Raw genomic sequence first — 23,121 nt, 5'->3', positions numbered from 1 at the left:
AGGGGCTACTACTCCCCCTTTTTGTCAGTCATCCAAAAAGGCAAAATAAACCAAGTTCAGAAATAAAAAGACAACATAAACAAAACATAAGTAAATCAGGTTCAGAAAACAGGCTAATTCAATTAGCCTCACAGTTCTTCAGGCCTGTCCTTTGACCCAGGCTGACCCTTCGGTATTGGAACAGTCTTGAAAGAGCAGCTTGATCGAGTTGACCGTCTGATGGGCAACTTGGGAGGTCTGGAGGCTGGTTCAGTTTTGGTTGACAGTCTGTCAGAGTCAGATGCTTTCTTCTTGGGGAGGCTGATGACCGGAGCTGGAACAGGATTAGCTTCAGATTGAGCTAAATTGACTAGCTTGGAGAATTCTGCTTTCATAGCTAGCATGCTCTGGTCAAAGGTATTCCTGCAAAAATTCTCAAAGACAGCAAATTTACTCATTAGCTCCGAAGGCAAATTAGCCTGAGGAATAGGTTCACTGGGAGCTTCGTCTTTGGGATCTGCAGAGATAGCTTCTGGATCAGCAATCTTGACTGTGTTATCAGAATGAGGCTCAGTCTGATTTGCTTTCTCAGCACTTTGTTCTCCAACTGATTCTTCAGATTCCTTGTCCCGTGAGGTCTTCAGTAGGCCACCTATGATCCTATCAGCTTCAGTCTTGGCAGGGGCCTTTAGCTTCTGTTTGTTTTTCCCAGAAGCTAATCTTTGGATGGCAGCTTTCCTCATTAGCAGAGGCTCATTGTCTGATGAGCTGATATCTTTCTCACTGGATTCCTTATCTGAACCATTCTTCACACTGTCAAGAGAGTTGGTTTTGGAGGAGCCAGAATCACCTACCTCCACAGTTTCAGTTTTCTCACTTTCAACTTGTTTCTCCTGTTTAATCTTCTTAACAGCTTGAAAACTCCCAGATTCAATACCTCTCTTCTTAGTACGAGTAGTAAACAGCTTGGACACCACATCAGTATCAGCAATATGAGAACATTTATAGGCAGATAAATTCACTCCTAAATGTTTAAACAGCAGGGTCAAATGCATTCCATAGGGCAGATTTTTGTTCTTTTTCACACCAAGCATAACAGTCATTAGTAAGTAGCACAGGTTGTAGGGTTTTAGCTTGACTAAATGCCACATGAAAAAGAGCTCAATACTGCTAACATAATCGTGACTACCAGATTTGGGGGCAATGAAGCATGTAAGGAATTTGTGAATGACCCTTAGTCTAGGAATGAGAGATGCAGAGCTAACATGTTCGGAACCTTTTACCTCGGATTGAGCGGTGGCCAGAGCTTTGAATGTACCTTCGTTGAAGCCCGTGTGTTGACAGACTTCTTTCTTCGTAGCACCTTTAGTTCCTTGGTTAGGGATCTGGAAAGCCTCGGATAGTGTTGATAGTGTGATGAGGTACTTCTTTTTCCTGAGAGTCACCGTGAACTCTGTTTTCCCTTTCGGTTTGAGTGAGTTATAGAACTCATTCACCAATTCTTCATATATCCCAGTTTTGATCTGAATGAAGGCTGTCCATTGTTGAGCTTCAAACCATTCCTTGAAGGAGAATTTTTCTTTGCCGTAGAATGCCCAATCGATTGATTTGGGAGGGATGAGAGTCCTTCTCGGTTGCTCAGATGATTCTGACTTGGGTGTGCTTTCAGTCATGCCAAAAAGGAATTCGGCTGTTGTTCTACTTCCTTCGGGTTCCTCAGTGATTTTTGCAGGTCTCTTGCCCATGGTGAGAGGTGATGATAAGAAGAAGAAGTTGTTTTGAAGAGGAAGATGAGGTGTGCGGCGGTTTTGGAGATGAGGTGGAATAGATAATTAGGTTCTAATGAGATGGGTAGGGTAAGTGGGGTAAGTGGGGTAAGTGGGAGAGAGAGTGGGCTTTTTAAGAACCATATAGGAGTTTTGGGCTTTTGAGTGATTGTCTTTACTTCGGCCCAGAAAAGAGGTAATCTGATTAGCCTTGGCCCTGAGCTGATTTAATACCTGTTTCTGAAAATGATTGCTAAAGACAGAAATGATAAAATAAAATAAAATAAAATAAAATAAAATAAAATAAAATAAAATAAAATAAAATAAAAGAGAGAGAGAGAATGTGTATTTGCCAAAGTGATTGAGTTTGAACTTGTTTAAGAACTGATCTTCATTAGTCCAAGTTCTCCTCTTATTTTGCAATACTGATCTTCAGAGAGAGGTTTGGTGAAGATGTCTGCAAGCTGATTTTCAGTAGGCACAAAGATTAGCTTGATGTCGCCAGCTTGAACATGATCTCTAATGAAGTGATGTCTGATCTCAATGTGCTTTGTTCTTGAGTGTAGCACAGGATTTTTTGACAAGTTGATGGCACTTGTGTTGTCACATAGAATGGGGATGAGTTTATAGATTAGCTCATAGTCCTCAAGCTGCTGCTTGATCCATATAATCTGGGCAACACAGCTTCCAGCAGCTATGTATTCAGCTTCAGCAGTGGATAAGCTAACAGAAGTTTGCTTTTTGCTTTGCCATGAGACTAATGAGCTTCCTAGGAATTGACATCCTCCTGAAGTGCTTTTTCTATCAATTTGACAACCTGCAAAATCAGCATCACTATACCCAACCAAATCAAATGAAGTAGCCCTTGAATACCATAAGCCTAATTCATCAGTCCCAAGTAAATATCTAAGAATGCGTTTGACAGCAATAAGATGAGATTCTTTTGGGTTAGCTTGAAAGCGAGCACATAAACAAACACTAAAGTGAATATCAGGTCTACTAGATGTAAGATAAAGAAGGGATCCAATCATACCTCGGTAGAGCTTAATGTCTACCTCTTTACCTTTTTCATCTGTAGTTAGCTTGGTAGTTGTGCTCATTGGTGTTCGGCTTTCCTTAGCTTCTGTCATTTTGAACTTTTTGAGGAGTTCTCTTGTATATTTAGTTTGACAGATAAAAATCCCATCTTGACTTTGCTTAATTTGAAGACCGAGAAAGAAAGTGAGTTCTCCCATCATACTCATTTCAAACTCATTCTTCATTAGCTCTGCAAACTGATTGCACAAGTTGCTTTGAGTAGCTCCAAACACAATATCATCTACATATACTTGGACAATGATGATTTCTTTCTGACTTCTCTTGGTGAAGAGTGTGGTGTCAACTTTGCCTCTTACAAATTCGTTTTCAAGAAGAAATTTGCTCAGCCTATCGTACCAGGCTCTAGGAGCCTGTTTTAGCCCATATAGAGCCTTGGTTAGCTTGTAGACATAATCAGGTTTAGCAGCGTCTTCAAAACCAGGGGGCTGATTGACATAGACTTCTTCTTCTAGATATCCATTGAGAAAGGCACTTTTGACATCCATCTGGAAAAGCTTGAAGTTCTTGTGGCAAGCAAAGGCACATAACATTCGAATAGCTTCAAGTCTAGCAACCGGGGCAAATGTTTCATCAAAGTCTATTCCTTCAGCCTGATTGTAACCTTTAGCTACCAATCTTGCTTTGTTTCTGACCACATTTCCATCTTCATCAAGTTTGTTCCTAAACACCCACTTAGTTCCAATGATAGACTGATTCTTTGGTTTAGGAACCAATTGCCAGACTTTGTTTCTCTCGAATTGATTTAGCTCCTCCTGCATAGCTATTAGCCAGTTTTCATTAGCTTCAGCTTCTTCAATTGTCTTTGGTTCGATCTTAGATACGAAGGCTATGTTTCCTATCATATTTCTCAGTTTGCTCCTTGTAACTAGCCTGTCTGAAGGACTGGAAAGAAGATTTTCTTTAGAGTGATCTTTGTGGTATCTCCATTCGGTTGGTAGATCAGTGTGGATCTGTTCGTCATTATTAGCTTGGAGATCATTAGCTTGTTGATCATCTTCCCAGTTCAGAAACTCCTTTTGCTGATCATTATCAGGCTGAGCCTGATTGAACAGTTCTATAGTTGTATCTCCAGATTGAGCTGTTTCATTAGCTTGAGGTGTCTTTTCTTGGTTTGAACCTGTTTCTTCATCATCAATAGATTCTCTCCTTGATAGAGAGGGATTAGTTTCACTAAAAACAACATGAATAGATTCTTCAACAACAAGTGATGTTTTGTTGAAGACTCTATAAGCTTTGCTATGATCTGAGTAGCCTAAGAAGATACCTTCAGTAGCTTTGGCATCAAATTTAGCAAGCTGATTCTTGTTGTTATTGTGAATAAAACATTTACAACCAAAAACTTTGAAATAGCTTAAGTTTGGAGTTTTACCTTTCCAGAGCTCATAAGGAGTCTTTTTCAGAATAGATCTTACCAAAGCTCTGTTTTGAATATAACAGGCTGTGCTAATAGCTTCGGCCCAGAAGTATTTGGGTAGCTTGGCTTCATTGATCATGGTTCGAGCCATTTCTTGAAGGGTTCTGTTCTTTCTCTCAACCACTCCATTTTGCTGGGGAGTTCTAGGTGCTGAGAAGTTGTGAGTGATTCCATTATCGTTGCAAAACTCCTCAAATAGCTTATTTTCAAATTCCCTTCCATGGTCACTTTGAACGGTGGAAATCTTTAGCCCTTGTTGATTTTGAATTCTTTTGCAGAGATTTGAGAATTTCTCAAAGGCTTCATCTTTGTGAGCAAGAAAAAGAACCCAAGTGAGTCTTGAATAATCATCCACAATCACAAAGGCGTAAGACTTACCTCCCAAGCTAGTTGGAGTGATTGGACCAAATAGGTCAAGGTGAAGTAGCTCCAGAGGTCTACTAGAGTTTAGCTGTCCTTTAGATTTGAAGGATGATCTGGTTTGCTTCCCCTTTTGACATGCATCACAAATGGAATCTTTTTCGAATTTTAGGCTGGGCAGTCCTTCCACAAGCTGATAGATGGATAATTTGCTGATTAGCTTCATACTTGCATGGCCTAATCGTCTGTGCCATAGCCAACAATTTTCTTCAATGGTAGCGAGACATAGATCAGACTCATTAAGTTTCTCTAGATCAATGAGATATATGTTGTCTACTCTATCTCCAATGATTAGAGTTTGGTTGCTAGACAAGTCTTGAACTTCGCATTTGTTAGGTTCAAAAATCACTCTTCTGTTTTTGTCACATAGCTGGCTGACACTGAGTAGGTTGAATTGTAACCCGCTGACCAGAGATACATCTTCGATAGGATGATTAGTCCCAATAGTTCCTGAACCGATAATTTTAGCTTGACTGTTGTCTCCAAAGCTAACTGATCCTCTTCCATTTAGTTTGAGCTGGGTGAACTTGGATTTGTCACCCGTCATATGCCTAGAGCATGCACTGTCCACGTACCAGTTGTCATGTGCCTTTTTGCTCCTTAGGCAAACCTGAAAAGATCAGTTAGTTTTAGGTACCCAAGCTAAATTGGGTCCTGATGGGTTAGCTTTGACATATAAGTTGTTCCGAGTCTGATTACCTTGAGTGGCTTTCTTTTTGAAATTGCAAAATTTATCCGAGTGGCCTTTTCGGTTACAGTAAAAGCAAGATTCTTTAGTGACAAAAGGTTGCGCTTGATAGTTAGATCGAGATGGGCCAACCATGGCTTTCACAAACTGAGTAGCTTTGGGTTCTTGAATTTTTAAAGAATCATACCCAATGCCAGCTTTGCTTTTAGATAAGCGCATATCAGTAGTTCCAAGGAGCATGTCAAGATTGGATCTACCTTTTGTGAAAGTCTCAAGATCTCGAGTTAAGCCAACGATTTTGATTTTCAGATTTTCATTGAGTCTAGCAAACATTTTCTTAACATTGTTTGAAACTTCAAGTTCAGTTTGGAGAAATCTGATTTGGGATTTAGAGTGTCTAAGCTCTTCAATCAGATCGCTCGAAGGCTGAGTGAGATTAGCTTCAAGCTGATCAACATCAGTCTTAAGCTGATTAGTTTGATTAGCGCTAGCATGGTCAGGCTGGCTAGTCAAATTATCAGCTTCTGCGATCTTGTATTTTCCTTTTAGATTTAGATATTTTAAAGAAACCTTGGTGTATTCTTTGAAAAGAGCATTATATAAATCTTGAAGATCAAGAGAGCTAATGTCAAGAGTTTTTACCTCATGATCAATTTCTGAACTGTCAGCTTCTGAACATTGATTAGGTTGAGATCCTTCAGCATTGTCTTGGGGATCACACTCTTCTCCTATTTTGGCCATTAAGCAAACAATGGCATTTCCTGGTGTTTCTTCTTCTGAGCTGGATGCTTCACTGTCACTCCATGTGGCTTTCATAGCTCTATCAAATCTTTCTTTCCGATATCTTTTCTTTAGCTTTGGGCAGTTAGCTTTGAAATGATCCGGGCTGTTACATTCAAAGCAGTTAGCTTCCAGTGTTTCCTTCTTAGCTTCAGGTCTGGGATTGTATGATTTCTTTAAGTCATTCCTGTATCTTCTTCCACCTTTCTTGTACATCTTCTGAAACTTTCGAGTCATGAGAGCTATTTCTTCTTCTGAGTTATCTGAATCACTCTCTTGATTGACAGTTTTTAGAGCTAGATCAGTTTTCTTCTTTTTATCGAAGACTGATTCTTTCCCTTTCTTAATTAGCTCGTGAGTGAACAGCGAACCCATTAGCTCGTCCAGGGAGTAATCTTTTAGATTTCTTGCTTCAAAGATGGCATCTACCTTGCTGTCCCATTTATCGGTAAGAGATCTTAGAACCTTTTTCACAAGTTCTTCTTCTCTTATGTTTTCCCCGAGACTCTTCATTCCATTTACAATATTTGAAAGGCGAGTGCTTAGCTCCTGAATAGATTCATTAGGTTGCATCTGGAACAGCTCATACTGTCTCTTTAGCATGTTGATTTTGGATTCTTTAACCTGATCTGTTCCTTCAAACGTGGTTTGAAGTTTTTCCCATGCTTCTTTTGCTGTTGAGCATCCTCGAATTCGATTATACTCGGTGGCATCTAATGCACAATGAATCATGTTGATAGCTTTGGCATTGAGCTGAACAGCTTTCCAATCTTCATCGGTGTACTCTTCTTCAGTCTTTTCTCTTCTAGTTCCATTAGATTCAGTAAGTGATGGAGGTGTGATTCCTTTCAAAATGATTCTCCAGCATTCAATGTCATAGGCCTGCACAAAATTTTTCATTCTATTTTTCCACCAATCATAGTTAGATCCATTAAAGAGTGGAGGTCTCGAAACTGAACTCCCTTCTGGTACCCCAGAAGCACTAGAAACGCCTGTTGAGCTAGTAGCCATTAGGATCACTTTGGCAAGCTGGAATATTAGCTTGAGCGAATATAACCTGCTTTGATACCAATTGTTGGGTCCAGCAGTAGCTCAAGAGGGGGGGGGGGGTGAATTGAGACTTAAAAACTTTTGCTTAAATATGTAAAGCTAATGGAATAGCTTCGTCCTGATGAATGTAAAGTCTTCACAAGCTAATCAAATATGGATCAGTTTGAGAGCTGCGTGATATAGACTTATGAAAACCTTTTTAACAGAGTATAAAAATAGAGATGATGTAAAGTTATGTTTAGTTTAAATGAAAAGCTTTCTTTCAAAAACAGTTTTAGATGAAGCTAAAGTAAAGCAGAAACTAAAGCATAAAACTGAACACCAGATTTTTATAGTGGTTCGGCAACCCTGCCTACATCCACTCCTTAAGGATCCCCATCCTTAAGTATTCCACTCTGAGATCTCTATTACGGGCTAGAGATAAAGCCAATAAGAATACAACCCTAGTTCTACCCAGAAGCTAGTCTGTAACTTACAAGCTGATTTGATAGCTTCAGCAAACTAATACCCTTTGAAGAATAAATCTGATTCTACCCAGAACCTATTCTATTCCTCACAAGATGATTACAGAAAGATGGTATGAACTCTCACTCAAACTATTCCTAGTTTTCTTTGAGATAAATCACCACGGATTGAAAGCTCTTGAGAATGTGGAAACTTGATCTTTTTCACTTGATTTCCCACACCTTTGCAAATGGAGAAGAATGCCTTTTATAGACTCCAAGAATCTTCTAGAGAGTAGGGCTGAGTCACATCAGGATATTCCTTCAATTCTTATCCTCTATGCAAGGTGTACATGGTGACAAGAGGAGGAGCCTATTCTAGGCTGATCTGGCCAATCAGGTTGAGCTCAGGTTTGTTTGGTAGTGCTGGCAGCCTGATTGCAGTACAGGGTACACTGACAACCTGATAGTGCTGGGCTGGTATATTTCAAGCTGATTCCGAAAATACCCTCCTTCATTGTTGCTAGAGGAAAGATCAAGATGCTTCTAGAAATTGGGCCTTGCAATAATTCAATCAACACATTAGTGGGCTTTAGTTATCATCAAAACAAGGGATAAAAAATAAGGGCCTATAGCCAACAAGTATGCATTTTTTAAAGTTAAATCAGGCAACCACGGCCTGAGGAGAATCGGAGGTTCGAACCCCCGACCTCATGCATTTTTTTTTATCAGAAGTGGAAAAAATGACTAATATGAGATTCTTTGAACTGTACTTTACAAATTTCTGGTAAAAGATACCACATTTTCAAGCACTTGCTGAATTTATCTACAGTTGTTTTAACTTTTAACAATACAACTACAAATCTATATGATCATCGATCAACTATGTAGCACAGACAAGGAAAAACTGAAACAAAAAACAACGAAACAGCACTGAAATAGGCTATAAACGACATTTCAAAAGTATTTAAATGAAACACTGAAACGTAGAACTCGAGAACTTTCCATGCAATATCGTTTTTTTAACGAAGAGTTCCCAGTGGTGTTTTGTATGTGTACCATTTTGAGATAAAGAAAAAGGCTCCTACATTCAGCACACTCATTACTGCCAATACCCAGAAGAAGTAGTCAATATGACCATAATTCAAGTTATCAGGTATCCACCCTGGTTTTCCATTTCGAGTGGTGATGCTCATAGTGATGGTTACAAGGAGAGAGCTCAAGTAATTACCTAGCGCAACAGTTGTGAGCGACAAGGCAGAACACAAGCTCCTCATGGCATCGGGTGCTTCCTGGTAGAAGAATTCGAGTTGTCCGATAAATGTGAAAACTTCTGCACATCCTATCAGAAAATACTGCGGAACTTGCCAAAATACTGATATGGGTACTTCTTTAACATCATAAGAGTTGTGTCTTCTAACCATATCGAGTCGTACGAGTTCTAAAACTGCAGCAGATACCATGGCAAATACGGAGATAATGAGACCGATGCCCATCCTCTGGAGTTGAGTCAAGCCATGTTTGTAACCTGTGATTTTTCTAGCAGATGGCATAATGATTTTGTCATAGATAGGAACCCAGAAAATAACACTAAGAGTGTCGAAGACGGAAAGAGACGCAGATGGGATCTCGAAAGTGGAATGGCCAACAAATTTGTTCATTTGATCACCTTGTAACACAAACAAGTTGCTCATCTGGCTGTAAACTGCAGCAAAAATTATACCAGTTGCCCATATTGGAAGCAACCGAATGATTGATTTTAGTTCCTCCACTTGAGTTACCGTGCAAAGTCTCCATGGGTTTATTGAATCCTTTACATTGTCTGTTTCTGTTTCTACTGCCGCCTTGTCAAAGAAACTGAAAAGGACCAAGATTACAATAATAGATCAGAAATTTAAATGCTGAAACGAAAACGTTAGGAGGATATAACAAATAAGATTATCCGTACCTAAAATCTTTGGTGTGCTCTATGTTGCGGCTTCCTTTGATGTTTGATTCATCATCATTTGCAATCTCATATAAAAGAGCCTTGTCAGCGGGAACTTTGGTTTTGTATTTCCTTATAGACGCCACAATCACCCGGAAGAGACGCGTGAAAGGGCTGCCTCCGGGCTTTTGGTACCGGTATAGCCGAGTTCCTGAAAAGAAACTAACAACAGCAATTGCCATGGCTATTGCAGGAATGCCGAAACCCCATCCCCAACTCCAGTTCATTTGTACGTAAACCAGCACAGACGAAGCAATCAAAGCTCCAACATTAATAGAGAAGTAGAACCAATTGAAGAAAGAACCCTTGTGCTTCTTCTCACCCTCATCGGTATCATCAAACTGATCTGCTCCGTATGTCGAAACACAAGGCTTAATCCCTCCTGTTCCCAGTGCTACTAGGTAAAGTGCAACAAAGAACACTGCACTTTGTGCTTCAGTTGGATCGCAGTCGTCTTTAGCGTAACATCTTGGTTTTATACCAGGGACAGATGCCGATAATGCTAAAAGTGTCATCCCCTGTGAAAGAAATACCCGTTAGGCACGAATGAGCGGTTTTGAGTTAGTTCGCTTAGCTGCCCTTCCCTGATGTAAGCATGAGCCAGTCCCGAGAGCCAAAAATATCAGGGACCAGCGTAATGCGTTGGCAGGGCAAGGCAGCATAAAGAGTGAACTGCCTTTCCTCCCCGAGGCGATCGAGGATTTGTTTTATATTATGTACTCAATATTTACATTCCACTTTTGGTTTCAAAATGCTACATTATCAAAAGTTGAGCTTACATCTTCCTCCACAAGTTGAAACTTTACAGATTCAATATAGAACATCAGAATTTTCAGATGGGTAATACTTACGATGACATATATGATTGAGAAGATTGCAATAGTCCAATATCTTCCAAAATAAGCATCAGCCAGAAATGCTCCGATCAACGGTGTGGTATAACATGTTCCACTCCAATCAGAGTTGTTTTTAGTAGCAGTAGCACTTGATTGATTCAGTATGTGCTTCATATAAATAACCAAGTTTGAACTCATCCCATAGTAAGCCAATCTTTCACAACATTCATTTCCTGTTTATGACAACCAAACTTAATAAGCATGTTCAATTACATTTCCAGATCCCAATACTTATTGTCTATGTTGCACGGAAAACTTCTACGTTTCAATGCTTAATTTCCATTGCCGAAAACGCTTTTTAAACTCTCAAAGTCTTTTTTTTTGTAACCTATTATAATAAAATTTGTGATTTCACTATTCTGTTTTGGAGTTTTCACTTTCAGAGCTTTACTTAATATCTATGATGCACGAAAACTTCTACATTTGAATGTTTCATTTTCATTATCGAAAACACTTTCTAAACTCTGAAACTCTATATTTATAATCTATTATAACAAAAACTGAACTGTCCCCGTTTTCTGTTTTGGAGTTTTCGGTTTCAGACATTTACTTACTATCTATGTAGTGCAAAAACTTCTACACTTCAATGTTTCATTTCCGTTGCCGCAAACACTTTTTAAACTCCAAAACTCTATATTTATAACCTATTACAATAAATCATATGCTTTCACCTTTTTCTATTTTGGAGTTTCCTGTTTCGGCGTTTTTATTTCCGTTCTATATAAGCTTATTATAAAACAAGAAATTGCAGAAGTACCTATAATAAAAGGGCAAGCTCTCCAGGTTCCAGTTTCCTTTTTATTAGCAGGATTCCCTTTATAGTCAATAGTTCCATCTTTTGTGTAGATATCATCCTCTTCCATAGCTGCCTCCTTACTCTTTGGAATTGGTTAGTACAGAAGTTGAGATTATCTTAACACTGCCAAATATGAAACCAAACTGAAATTTAGATTCACTAGCAAATACATCAGATAATAAAGATAGAACTAGTATTTGGAAAAATATGGACACTGAACCTTAAATCAACATGAAAAATTGGAAACTAGATCGAGTTTATCAGAAACATACTAAAACAGGCAAAATAAGAATCTGAAATTTATGATATGAATCACTACTCAAGCTCAAGAAGCTCAAAGCCAGACAGTTCATAGTTCATACCCTTAATATGTCTGATCTTTAATGTGGAAAAAAGATACTAAATACAGCAGTGAGAGCTTGATTGCAGCTTTGACTAAAATATCTAAAAAGTGACCAAAAAGAGAGTTGAAAATTCTAAGTCATCATCATCATCAAGCACGTGCATACACACACAGAGAGAGACCCAGACGTAAAAGACTCAAAATTTACAGTTCTTGAAGGTTAAAGATTATGGCTTTACTGCTTAACTGAAGCTAAAACTGCAAATTAAGTACAAGGGTAGTCTTAAATTAGTCAAAAACTACAAATTAAGTAAATGGGCAGTCTTAAATAAGTCAAAAACTACAAATTATGTATAGATTTGCAGAAATATAAGGCAAGAACATATATAAATGAGGTATGAATAATCTTACCTTTATTTTATTTTTTTTTCCTGAATAATCTTACCTTTATGAACTCTTAACCATTGTTGTAAAAATAATGCGGCACATCCTTTGCATAAGATAAACAGTTGAAAAATTAATAAATAAAAGGTCTTCTAATTTAACTCTTCATTGTTTTCAACTATAATGGCGTTGGATTCAATGGATTTTACTCTATTAATTCCATTTCATATTGCTGTATCTGTGGATATAGAAATTCACAGCTATATATAAGGTGATGCAGATTCATAGTAATAATAAAAATATTAACAAATTGGATAATTTGTTCATACTTGGAAAATTACGCTATCACTTGTTTAATCATTGGAGTTTCTTTCGTGATGTGGGATTGAATTGACAAATTTAAGCATTATATGATAATAATTTATACATATTCTGTTAGTATCTTAAGAATCTGCTGTCTCCTTGTCCTTTTTTAATGGATTCAAATGATAAAATGTATAAAAATATACAGCTCTGTCCAACGGCCAATGTACGGGTCAAATACATACTCTCTTGGCGTACGTAACAGAAATTTGAAATAAAATAATTTAAATAATTGATAAAATAATATTTTTTATATAATAATAGAGTATAAATATAAACATAATGAAATTTATATAAAAACTTAAAGAGTCTTTGTATAATATGGATTTTAGGCCATAATCAAATCCATGCTTAGATCATAAGCTTTGATTAGTGCATGTGAATGTATTTAATTTTCACTATTATATAAAGGTATGAACTTAGAATGTAAACAAAAGACTTTATGCGATCAGCAGCTCCATCACGTTGAATTCTTCTCATAAATGACATAAGCTCATGACAAAAAAAACACTTATTCATTTGTTTTTTTTGGTTATATCATTTAATTGATAATATCCCTTAAGATAAATGAAGGAATAATTATTGAAAATGTCTCTTTCAATACAACTTGCCAACTCAAAACTTTTGAAATTATTAAATTGATAAATGGTGTTATAGTGTTGAAGCTAATGGTGCCACTAAAAAAGATTATAGGCCAAAAAGTGCAAAAAAGTAGAACTCCATATAGTCAGTTGAATAATTATTCCAGTTTCAATAATGCTTCTTCTTTTTCAATATAGATATATTTCAGACAAATTAATTTTAAGTATTTATAATTTTAACCGTCTTAACAATTTATTATATAAAAAAAATCAGTGTGATTTGTTGATGTTGTGAATTGAGATAATTATATTCAGAATATTTTTTTTTTAAATAAGTTGTGTTTGATTCAACATGTATAACGTTTTTAGATTTATTTGATTAGTTCAGTTAGAAAAAAATAACATATCATACTGTATTGAAATCATAAATATATAAATTCATTTATCAATAATTAATCATGTACTACATGTTTATTAGTAATTCAAGTCAATATGAAAACAGTATTGGCCCTACTAATTTTTGTGGTTTGCTGTTAAAATGAAATTTAATTTCTAACCCAAAAAAGAAAATTAATATTCTAGCAATAAACTTCTGGTTATTTTTAAGTAAAATTTTTATTTTCAATCTTTTAAATTAAAAATATAAACCTTATCTATTTTTTACGTTCAAATTGCAGCAGTGGCTGTGAAATTGGACATTACATGTTGTGTTGGAGAAAAATGAATTTGCATCAATTATACACTTATACGCCTGCTTTATAAAATAATAAGGGCCAAATAAGACTACTTTACAAACAATACAAGGCCATTTGATTTAGCCCATTATTTCTAAGATAAAGAAGGATCGAAAAGACAGTTTAGCCCTTCATCATTAAAAAAAATAAATGGAACGACGTCGTCCCCTTTAAACCTAAAAAAATATCAGCTTTCTTTTCCTTTCCTTCTTCTTTCTTTCTCCAAACAAGCAGCAACAGCCATGGCTACCTCCAAATTCTGAGCAAGAAGACAGTATTATCGGGTATAACAAAATCGGTAATTCAAAATACGAACTGGGTTTCTCTTTTGAGCTTTAATTTGGTAGTTTGAGAAATTTTAATTGTTTTCTATGATGATTACATGTGTTCTTACTGTAATATTGATTGCCATTACAATAAATGAACTTTGGATAAGCTTAGCGTAGTGCTAATTGTACTGTTGTTGTGTGCTTGAATTTCGCAGCTCAGGATACTGTTTTGTTTAGCTTACTTTGTATTTCTTTTCTTTAGTTAGCAGCACATTAGAGTTTGTCAAAAATAGTCATAATGGCTATTATTGTAGAATTATAAAACTTCGAATTTGAGAAGAAATGTGTTTGATTGTGTTAGAGTTGAAATTTGTTTCTGTAAGTAGCATAAAATGTAATAAAAAGGATGCTTTTGGAAGTTGGTTTCTGTTTGAATATATGAGGGTATTTCTTGAACATCTTTGTCACTAAAGATTCAAATGGGTATAATTCTGAATCCTGCTTTATTTATCAAAGGTTAATTAGTTTCTTTGTAGATTATTGGTCAGAGATGATGCCGAAAAGTATGTATAGATACAAACAGGTTATTAGACTAATTCTGAATGCCTAAGTTGAGTTGAATATAGATGAAGGCCTTTTTTATTCTTTGAATCATGATATTGTTTATATTAATGAAAACTAAATGAAATATACTGGCTTTTGCATATTTAAAAAGAACACGGTTATTGATGTGCAAGTACTAGATAGTAGAAAGGTAGAAGTGCCATGTCGCATAAAGTAGACATGATATCTGACATGTTTTGCTGTATGCTGTGTGCCGCCGACGATTAAAATGCTTAGGAGAAGTAGATAGCAGAATTTGATACTATAGCACTTCAGATTTATTGTAGTATTGATAGTGGAACTATGAGTGAAGCTGTAATTGACAGTAATCATTTGACCATAATGGAATGATAGTGATATGGAGGATAAAAATTTCACTTTGTTTATCAAATTATTTATGGGTTAGGTCTATGATTACTGAAACTTCATCCATTTGCAATAGCATGTTACGGAATGCATTGTGATCGATGATCATAGTTCTCTACTTCTCTTCTTCTATAATCATTCACTTTTCTTTTCAGTTGTATGGTGTCTAGGAATTCAATATGGCCCAGTGAGTACATCTAAATGCCAAAATGTTTTGAAAGAAGGCATGGAAGACCACCATTCTGTTAATAGTCCTAGAAGAGTCTTAAGTTTTTCAAAGAGGAGGAGAGCAACCATATCCTTTCTAGACCCTGATGACAAGGCTTCTGGCTTCGGAGTGTCTGGAGAGCATGGACCAAAAACTTCCGAGGTTTATGGTTTCGTAGGGTCCATTACAACTATTGTCGCCACAGGTCTGTTATGTCCAACCCATTCGTTTTTGAGTTTATGTATTCTTCTGTCTGAAATTTTATGAACACAATGTCTTCTTGAACGTGAATATTTATACATTATCAAACAAGACTATCAATTTTATTCTCGTCTGTTATTAGTTGACGACTGCTTTGATTTGATCTTTGCATCTGTTATGAATCTGCTGCACTGCTTGATAAGATTCCATTAGTTGTTTTGTATTATCCGGTCCATCATTTAACTTGTGGATTAAAAAAGTCTTCATGTTCTTTATTGTTTGCTAGTAACAAATCTTGTTTTCTTCTCAAGGTTTAATTTGAATTATCGATAATTAGCCGATTTTGCTACTTCATCGTGTCACAAAGTTTTTGTATAAGCACAATACCTAAGGATCTACTACAAAAGGGGGTGGCTGTATTAATTCCGTTCTTTTCCATGCAGTTATTTTCCTGGTATGGGCATATCTTCCTGAGCCTTGGCTACATTCAATCGGCATCTTTTACTATCCTAACAGGTCAGTGGCATTGCATATTATCTTCAGCTTTGGTTGATTGAAGATGATTTCTAAGCCATAGGCATTACTATATGGATAAAAGAATACATAAAGAGCTCAAGTCTTCTTTGTGAAGCTATTTGATCGGCTTAAATACTCTTAAGCTTGTTACTGGCGTTCATTTTAGGTACTGGGCACTGGCCATCCCAACTTATGCAATGGTTAGTATAGCACTGGCACTTCTATTTTACGTCGGCCTCAACTTCTTGTCCACTCCTCCAGCAACTTCGTTATGTACTGTTTATGGTGAGGCTTAACTTCTTTTTATGCTCTTTAATTTGGTTATACAGTAAATGTTGTTATAACACTCGCAAATGTTAATTATGCTGCATGGAAACTTTTTCGAAACCAGTATTTGATGTTTCGTTTCCAGATTCCGGAAACATTTTTGAAACACCAGAATTTTAAATTTATAATCTTGTAAAAAATGTTGTTTTGTTGTTTTTCATTTCAGCGTCTTTGTTTCAACATTTGCTGTCGTACTTTTGCAAAGGTTTCTTTGTTTCAATCTTTTGCTGTTGTATCTTTGCAGACGAGTTCAGTAGGGAACCTGCAAATCGTGTTGCTTTAATGGAAAGATACGATGAGCATCCCATTGAACCGATGTCGGATATTAGTATAAGTAAAATGAATAATCTCATGTTTTCTGATGTAAAGTAAAAGATCAACCCTAGATAAATGTTCATGGCTTGTTTCTGTTTTAAGAATTTATTTCTCAACTGTAAAATAGAAAGTTACGATCATTTTGTCAGAACAATCTGAAAATACAAGCAATGACTAGAGGAGGCAATTTTTGTAGACAAAAGTCGTTTCATTTTAAAGCCATTTATTTTGTCACTGTTTTTTTTTTCAGATTCTGATGATTTCACCATGAATGCTCATTACTATTATGTTTAAATCATTAAAAAAATCACAAAGTTTAAACACAATAATCAATCCACAAACAGATTTGTTTTTGGTTCAACTTTTTTTATTTTGTGATTTTTTATTTATATTTTTACTATTATGTTGCGACTAATCTCAAAATATTGTAATAAATTAATCTCCTATGTAATTTAGGATTAAATTAAGTGTGAGGGAGTTGCCAATATGGTTAATGGGTCCAAAGCAATTTCTAGAAGAGAAAAGGGTTATGATTAAAAGCACTTAATTTGGTGACAAAGGGGGATTAGATGAAGTAGGTGTTGGCCAACAACAGCAAATATCAATGATAACTATTTCTCAACCATATTATTATCTCATTTACTTGTATCCATCATCTACCCACTCTCCCCATTACATTACTTAATTTATTTTATCACAAATACATTCTTCCATTATTTACACATTGTTCTTTTTTATTTTACTGCTTTCGAAACATTAAATTTTTATCATTTTTATATGCATTTGTTTAGTTTAAATCATTAAAAATTGCTTTGCTAAGGCATCACAAGTATGTTATCATCACTTGAACGCATGCTACGAGTTTGAAGAATAATATCCATTACGTCTGACTCAACGATCACATTGGCACGACTTTTAACCCAGCTGAGAGTTTCCCTGACACCCAAAATCTCTGCCGATTTGGGAAGAAAAGTCAATTTTATTATACTTTTAGTTTTATCAACAATGGATTATGTATATATATGTGCACTTTTTTCCTCAAGTTTTCCTTTTTTTATATATATAGGTTTATATAACCTCCAAAAAAAAATTAAATATATCATGTCACATGTCAATTAAGCAATTTTTGAAAAATTAAACATTTAAATTTATCGAAATTAAGTCTTTATTAGATTAACATAAAGTTAAAAAAAATTAAAAAATGAAGTTTTGTATGCATTATTCGTATTTATATGATTTTCTTTATATATTCATCATGAGAATTATGTCATTATTTTCTTTTGGTGATGAAAATTTAGTCATTATGGGATCAACATATATTTATGTATCCGTTATCTACCCTTAAACTTTTGGCTAGTCTTTTGAAGATCATCGAGTGCAAAATTAGCTAGCTTGAGAGACAAAAAGAATTTGAAATTAATACTAATTAGTTATGATAATTATACCATATTTTTCTAAGAGATGGGGCTCCTAAAGTGATTAATTTAATTAATGTATCACTTTTAAATCTAGTAAAAGTTTCTAATTAATACGCCTATCTATAGATGTACTTGTTTAATTTTTCATCTTGTATATGTTCTTGAGTGCCTTTCCGATATGCTTATGCTCCAATCAAGTTTGCAAAATTATCTTACAACTCATGTTAGTTAATTAGAATCTTATGGTTTAATTAAACTGAAAAATGATTAAATTTAAATAATTATATTATAATCAACTTTTAATTTTTTGCAATTTGAACACCTGAGAATTTTCTGATAGAAAATATTGATGTGAATTGTTTCGATATCACTATTAGCACCATTTTATCGTAATATTATTCAATGTTTCGAATTATAAAAAAATGATAGTTCGTGTCTGATATTGTTAATATTAAAAGTGCTTAAAACAAGTTAAAATTCATGGTTTCACTTTTCAACTAACTCTATAAAATACTATTGAATAAAAGTGGTAGAATGTTAAGGTTGTTGGCTCATCTCATTTCTTTTTCCTCCCTTGAAAAAATAGAATGAAAAATGAATATTATACATATGCACTTTTTTTGGTGATGCGTTAGATAGTGATTCGGGTGTACTTTACCCAATACGGTTGGACCAAACCCAAAAATTGCTGACTAGACCACCTAGTCAATTGAAAAATGGCATAAGGAGAATTAACTAGCTTAGCTTCAAAAACTGTCTTTACCTTTGAAAGATAACTAATTTGTGTGACACACAAGAAACCCACTTCAAGTTTATTCTTATACTATTTATAAAGCATGTATATATTACTATCAGTGTCGGAATCAGAATTTTTTTATAAAAAAAATAAATCAAAATATATTTTATTTTAATTTTATAAACATAGACAAAGCTTTATTATTAAATCTACATTAATAATGTTATTTAAAAAAATTAATTTATAAAATGAATAAATTATTTTTCGTACGCTCACTACCACATAAGTCACTTTCAGCAACACCGGACAAGTGTTGCTGTATGTACAAAAACGGTTGCCTTAGGTCTACTGCAACGCTTTTCAATCGGCTACATTTGCGGCCGCTGCAATAGGTTTTGATTGCTATTGCAACAGTTATTTTATACTATTGTAATACAGATAAAAGCGCTGCAATTTATAACAAAAGCAGCGGTTTCAAACATCTACTGTAACAGTTTTGTAATGCATTTTAGGCAACATTTATTTTTTTAAGGCAACGATTTGTATAGTACTTTAGGCAACATTTATTTTTATAAGGCAACGATTTGTATAGTACATTAGGCAACATTTATTTTTATAAGGCAACAATTTGGATAGTACTTTAGGCAACACTTATATATACTGATGCAATGGTTTGGCTAAAACATTAAATAACGGTTATATAAAATACGCAACAGTTTATATTTACAGCGGGAATTATTATTCACTAAATTTAGAAACGGAAAACATTCACCAAAATGAGATAACAAAAAATATACACTAAAATTGAAAATGGAAAAATATTCATAAAATTCAAAGTCTAAAGATATTCCATCCATCTATTACATCACAAAAAGAAAATATTCACCAAAATATTCTTAAAAAATAACGATTATACTACTAAACATTGAGCGTCTCTTCTGCTACGGAATCATTTTCCACAAATATCTTCCTGAAATCCTACAAAACCACATAAACATTATACCCAGAATATGCAAACATAATATATAATAAGATAAATGCGCAAAAGAATGAGTACTTGACTAGAGGAGATGACACTCAAAATAGCGCTTTCAGAACCGAATTTTAACGTTTCAGAATCCGAATTTTCACTTTGTTTGCCTTTGTTCTTGTTCAGTTATTAGAACTGAATTTGCTGCAAAAACAAATACAACAAGAAAGAAAGAGAAAAAGGAAATATCAACTCAGTCCGTAGCACCATACATGTAATTACAACGATATCATCTTAGTCTATAGAACCACATAATACAACAAATAAGACTAACACAACAACCACTGATACATTTTGCATCCATTCAAGGAAAATCATTTCACATGGAAACTCATACAAGGAAACAAAATTACAGTTAATGAGTTTGTAGAATACGAAAGATATATAAAGCATAGGTAAACCATATGAAAGACATACATTTTGATAATCATAGGTAAAATGCGGAGGACATATAAAGCATGTAAACCATATGAAATTCACATGACTTGGCACTTGCACACATTTGTGAAATTAGTAAATGAGGTTATAAGTGAAGTGAAACAACCATCCTAATTATCATTATTTAAAATGAGGTTACAAGTGAAGTTAAAAAATGGAAGGAGACGCCAGGTTGGCTCCCCAACTGATGGTCTGAGTGTATAAGGAATTCATACTTACACATAATGATCCGGAGTTTAGTAATGCACACTGCGCTTCTACTTCTTCCATCCTGAATTTTAGAAAGAGAAGCCCAAACTTGTCAAAAGGGAAGCCACATAAAGAACATGAAATAACACAGATGACAAATAAAATTAAGCATCTTATCGTGTGTATTTATACAATAGAAAATAACAAATGATCAACAAAGAAAATACCAGCAACAAAGATAAGAGTACAGTTCAAAGAGGAACGAATGAGTAAATATATGGAAACATTGCTATATCAAGAAAGCAAAAGAAACACATAAAATCTGTTGACAAACTAAAAAAACTCCAGACAACATTGACCAGAAAATAAAAACCAACAGGATACAAGAAACATTTTAAACCAGTGAAGAATAAAATACCAAGCACATAAACAAATGGTTAAGAGAAATTCATCAAAAGACAATGTATTAGTACATTTTCATCAAACTTTACCTGCATAAATAATTACAATGTTAGTCCCATATTTAAAGCTTTACAAATAAAATTAACTGGAGTGAATGCATCAAAGCTGCCAAGAGTGATGGTTGGATAAGCAATCAGGCTATGTTTATCCATTGCATGCCCATTATATATAATCAAATAATTGAAAACCTAAACTTTGAGTCTTCCATTTTCACGATGCCCACCATTATCCACTGCATGCCCAATTAATTGCATATGCAATTTACCACCCCTCGAGATAATGGAATATTTGGTCATTTGGACTTGGATGTTAAGCTCTATATCTTGTATCTCAAACAAGGGAGACTAAATTATTCATATATTGCTTAAAGTTTATGAAGGTAAAACTTGGTACAATTAACTCCTGTATTTATAATGAGAAAGCAACTCATATAGAATGGGAAATGCCATAAACTACCATGGATAGTCAAAAAGAAGTAAGAACTCATTCTCTTGTAAAGTTCCTGCATAAGCAACAATTATCTATGCATTAAGAAAAGAAAAATCCAACATTTAAAGAAAGTTAAAAACTTCAAAAGTAGATGAAGAACACATTTGAATAACAAATCCAGAAGATGAATTATGCATAAGACTGAAGAAAGACCAAATGTTTAATAAAAACTTTTAACATAATTGCCTCAATAAGCTTTGATTTGAATTGCACTAGACTATTGTTGTAGCTTTACAAAATTTATTTTACTTGAGTTACAACAATGTCGGCTGAATTATTATCTATACAACATTGCAAAATTACAATTCTTTCTCAATAAACCTAAACTTTGTAGATTGCTTAAACATAGCCTGATGGTCAAAATAGTTTATCAAACAACTGAGGTTAAAATGACGAGATATGACTATAAGAGCTTACAGTTGAAATTAAAATGACGAGATATGAATTGGCGAATAAACAAATTACCGGAAGCTTCACTAGTTCTCTGTTACAAGTTATAGCTACATGAGTAGCTCCTTTCTGTATAATTCATCATAACAAGTGAGATTGGATGAGAAAGAGCACTTAAAATTGACTATTAATGATAATAAATTAATGATACAATGAAACAAACCTCGTATGCTATATTAACAGCTGAAGCAACATTGTCAAAATCAAAATCTGAAAGAATCTTACAAAAAGCAAAATCAAAATCAAATCAAATCAAAATTAAAATTGAAATAGAAATTGAAAGTGAAAGTGAAAGTGAAATCAAAGTCAAAGTCAAAATCAAAATCAAAATCAAATGATTGAAAATCTAAAAATTATGTATAATCAGTGATAGAAAGAATCATAACTGGAATTTCATGCGCACCTCATGATAGCAGAATGTGATATAATTGTTCTGGAGAAATCAAGCTCGCCTCCTAAGAGAAGTGAAACCGGTGCTGGAATTGCAATGGCCTTCTTCCTCAACAAAGCATCAAGACTCTGCAGGAAAAAGAAAAGTAGTTGAGTTTAGATGATTGGCAACCGCGAAAGCTGAATCACCTGCTTAATTGAAGTAACAGATGGCGATGATGATTTCACAGCGGTAGAGGCGGAGGAGGTGGATGAAGGTCGTCGCTGCTGTTGGAACCCTAAAAGAGAGAAAAGGAGAGCACAAAATAAAAATTGAAAATCTGCTCCCGATAATGTTAGAAACTTTTTGAGCCTTTTGAATGGCATTTGATAGGGGATATTGGTGTAATTTTTTATATTTGCAGCTCTTTTGGCCCGTTTATCCATTTTGAAGTTTTAAGTATTTATCAGCTTTGTCTTCACAAGATTATCTTTTTTGAATGGCGTAAAAAATGGTTATGAACTTTAAAACTTTATTTTCAGATTTTGATTTAAAAATTGAGAGAGTGATTTAGCTTTTTTAATAAAAAAAGATATAATAAAATTTTGCCCATTTTAACAAAAAACATTCATATATTTTGTATTTACAATAAAACAACAGTTTAAAAGTGTTGCTAATTTCAGTCAAACTGTTGCATTTTCTTAAACTAATGCAACAGTTTTCCATATCTGCTGCCTTAGGTTGTAAATTGCAGAATTTTGTTAATTTCTTTGCAACGGTTTTTAACTGTAACCTTTCTGTTGCCTTATATGTGCTATTGCAACAGTATCGTTAGTGTTACTATGCTAGTGTTGCTGAAAGTGACTTATGTGGTAGTGGCTCCATATAAGTCCGCATATGTATATAGGAGAGCTTGGAATTGAAGTATAGTTAATAACTTAATATTTGTACCTAATTGTGTAAAACGACATGGCATCAAGAACTATGCCTTTATAAGATTGCATTGGACAGG

At 34.7% G+C, this 23,121-nt stretch overlaps 3 protein-coding genes and 1 long non-coding RNA gene across 12 annotated transcripts; 1 reads left to right on the top strand and 3 right to left on the bottom strand.

Moving 5' to 3' along the window:
- Positions 1-5,258: 5,258 nt before the first annotated feature.
- Positions 5,259-7,156, bottom strand: LOC130015650 (uncharacterized). The gene is made up of 2 exons (XM_056106201.1): positions 5,377-7,156; positions 5,259-5,287 (listed from the first exon to the last, which is right to left on the bottom strand). The coding sequence occupies exons 1-2, from the start codon at positions 7,154-7,156 to the stop codon at positions 5,259-5,261; spliced, it is 1,809 nt and encodes a 602-aa protein (XP_055962176.1).
- Positions 7,157-8,373: 1,217 nt separating this feature from the next.
- LOC126688346 (protein NRT1/ PTR FAMILY 8.1-like) lies at positions 8,374-12,276 on the bottom strand. Of its 5 annotated transcripts, none has more exons than XM_050383012.2 (5): positions 12,072-12,276; positions 11,279-11,440; positions 10,477-10,694; positions 9,587-10,143; positions 8,374-9,495 (listed from the first exon to the last, which is right to left on the bottom strand). In XM_050383012.2, the coding sequence occupies exons 2-5, from the start codon at positions 11,382-11,384 to the stop codon at positions 8,661-8,663; spliced, it is 1,716 nt and encodes a 571-aa protein (XP_050238969.1). In that variant the 5' UTR covers positions 11,385-11,440; positions 12,072-12,276; the 3' UTR covers positions 8,374-8,660. The 5 variants fall into 5 exon arrangements, with proteins under 5 accessions (XP_050238969.1, XP_050238968.1, XP_050238965.1 ...); XM_050383011.2 differs by having other exon boundaries at positions 12,106-12,276; XM_050383008.2 differs by lacking the exon at positions 12,072-12,276 and adding an exon at positions 11,680-11,996.
- A 1,574-nt stretch (positions 12,277-13,850) lies between these two features.
- LOC126685678 (phosphatidylinositol N-acetylglucosaminyltransferase subunit P) lies at positions 13,851-16,761 on the top strand. 2 transcript variants are annotated; one of them, XM_050379599.2, is made up of 5 exons: positions 13,851-14,006; positions 15,116-15,373; positions 15,813-15,885; positions 16,052-16,170; positions 16,457-16,761. In XM_050379599.2, the coding sequence occupies exons 2-5, from the start codon at positions 15,187-15,189 to the stop codon at positions 16,582-16,584; spliced, it is 507 nt and encodes a 168-aa protein (XP_050235556.1). In that variant the 5' UTR covers positions 13,851-14,006; positions 15,116-15,186; the 3' UTR covers positions 16,585-16,761. The 2 variants fall into 2 exon arrangements, with proteins under 2 accessions (XP_050235556.1, XP_050235555.1); XM_050379598.2 differs by having other exon boundaries at positions 13,895-14,020.
- A 2,994-nt stretch (positions 16,762-19,755) lies between these two features.
- On the bottom strand, positions 19,756-22,594 carry LOC126653709 (uncharacterized). Of its 4 annotated transcripts, XR_008791009.1 has the most exons (7): positions 22,126-22,594; positions 21,903-21,949; positions 21,755-21,808; positions 21,024-21,302; positions 20,757-20,829; positions 20,369-20,420; positions 19,756-19,855 (listed from the first exon to the last, which is right to left on the bottom strand). It is a non-coding gene; the product is annotated as an uncharacterized LOC126653709 (long non-coding RNA). The 4 variants fall into 4 exon arrangements; XR_008791008.1 differs by lacking the exon at positions 20,757-20,829 and having other exon boundaries at positions 20,830-21,302; positions 21,903-21,959; XR_007632295.2 differs by lacking the exon at positions 20,757-20,829 and having other exon boundaries at positions 20,830-21,302; positions 22,126-22,593.
- Positions 22,595-23,121: the final 527 nt, after the last annotated feature.

This window comes from Mercurialis annua, linkage group LG6 (genome assembly GCF_937616625.2).
Source record: "Mercurialis annua linkage group LG6, ddMerAnnu1.2, whole genome shotgun sequence".
In the NCBI taxonomy this organism is placed as follows: domain Eukaryota; kingdom Viridiplantae; phylum Streptophyta; class Magnoliopsida; order Malpighiales; family Euphorbiaceae; genus Mercurialis; species Mercurialis annua.
Note: the sequence above shows the minus strand (reverse complement) of the source record. Positions and strands in the feature narration are given on the sequence as shown.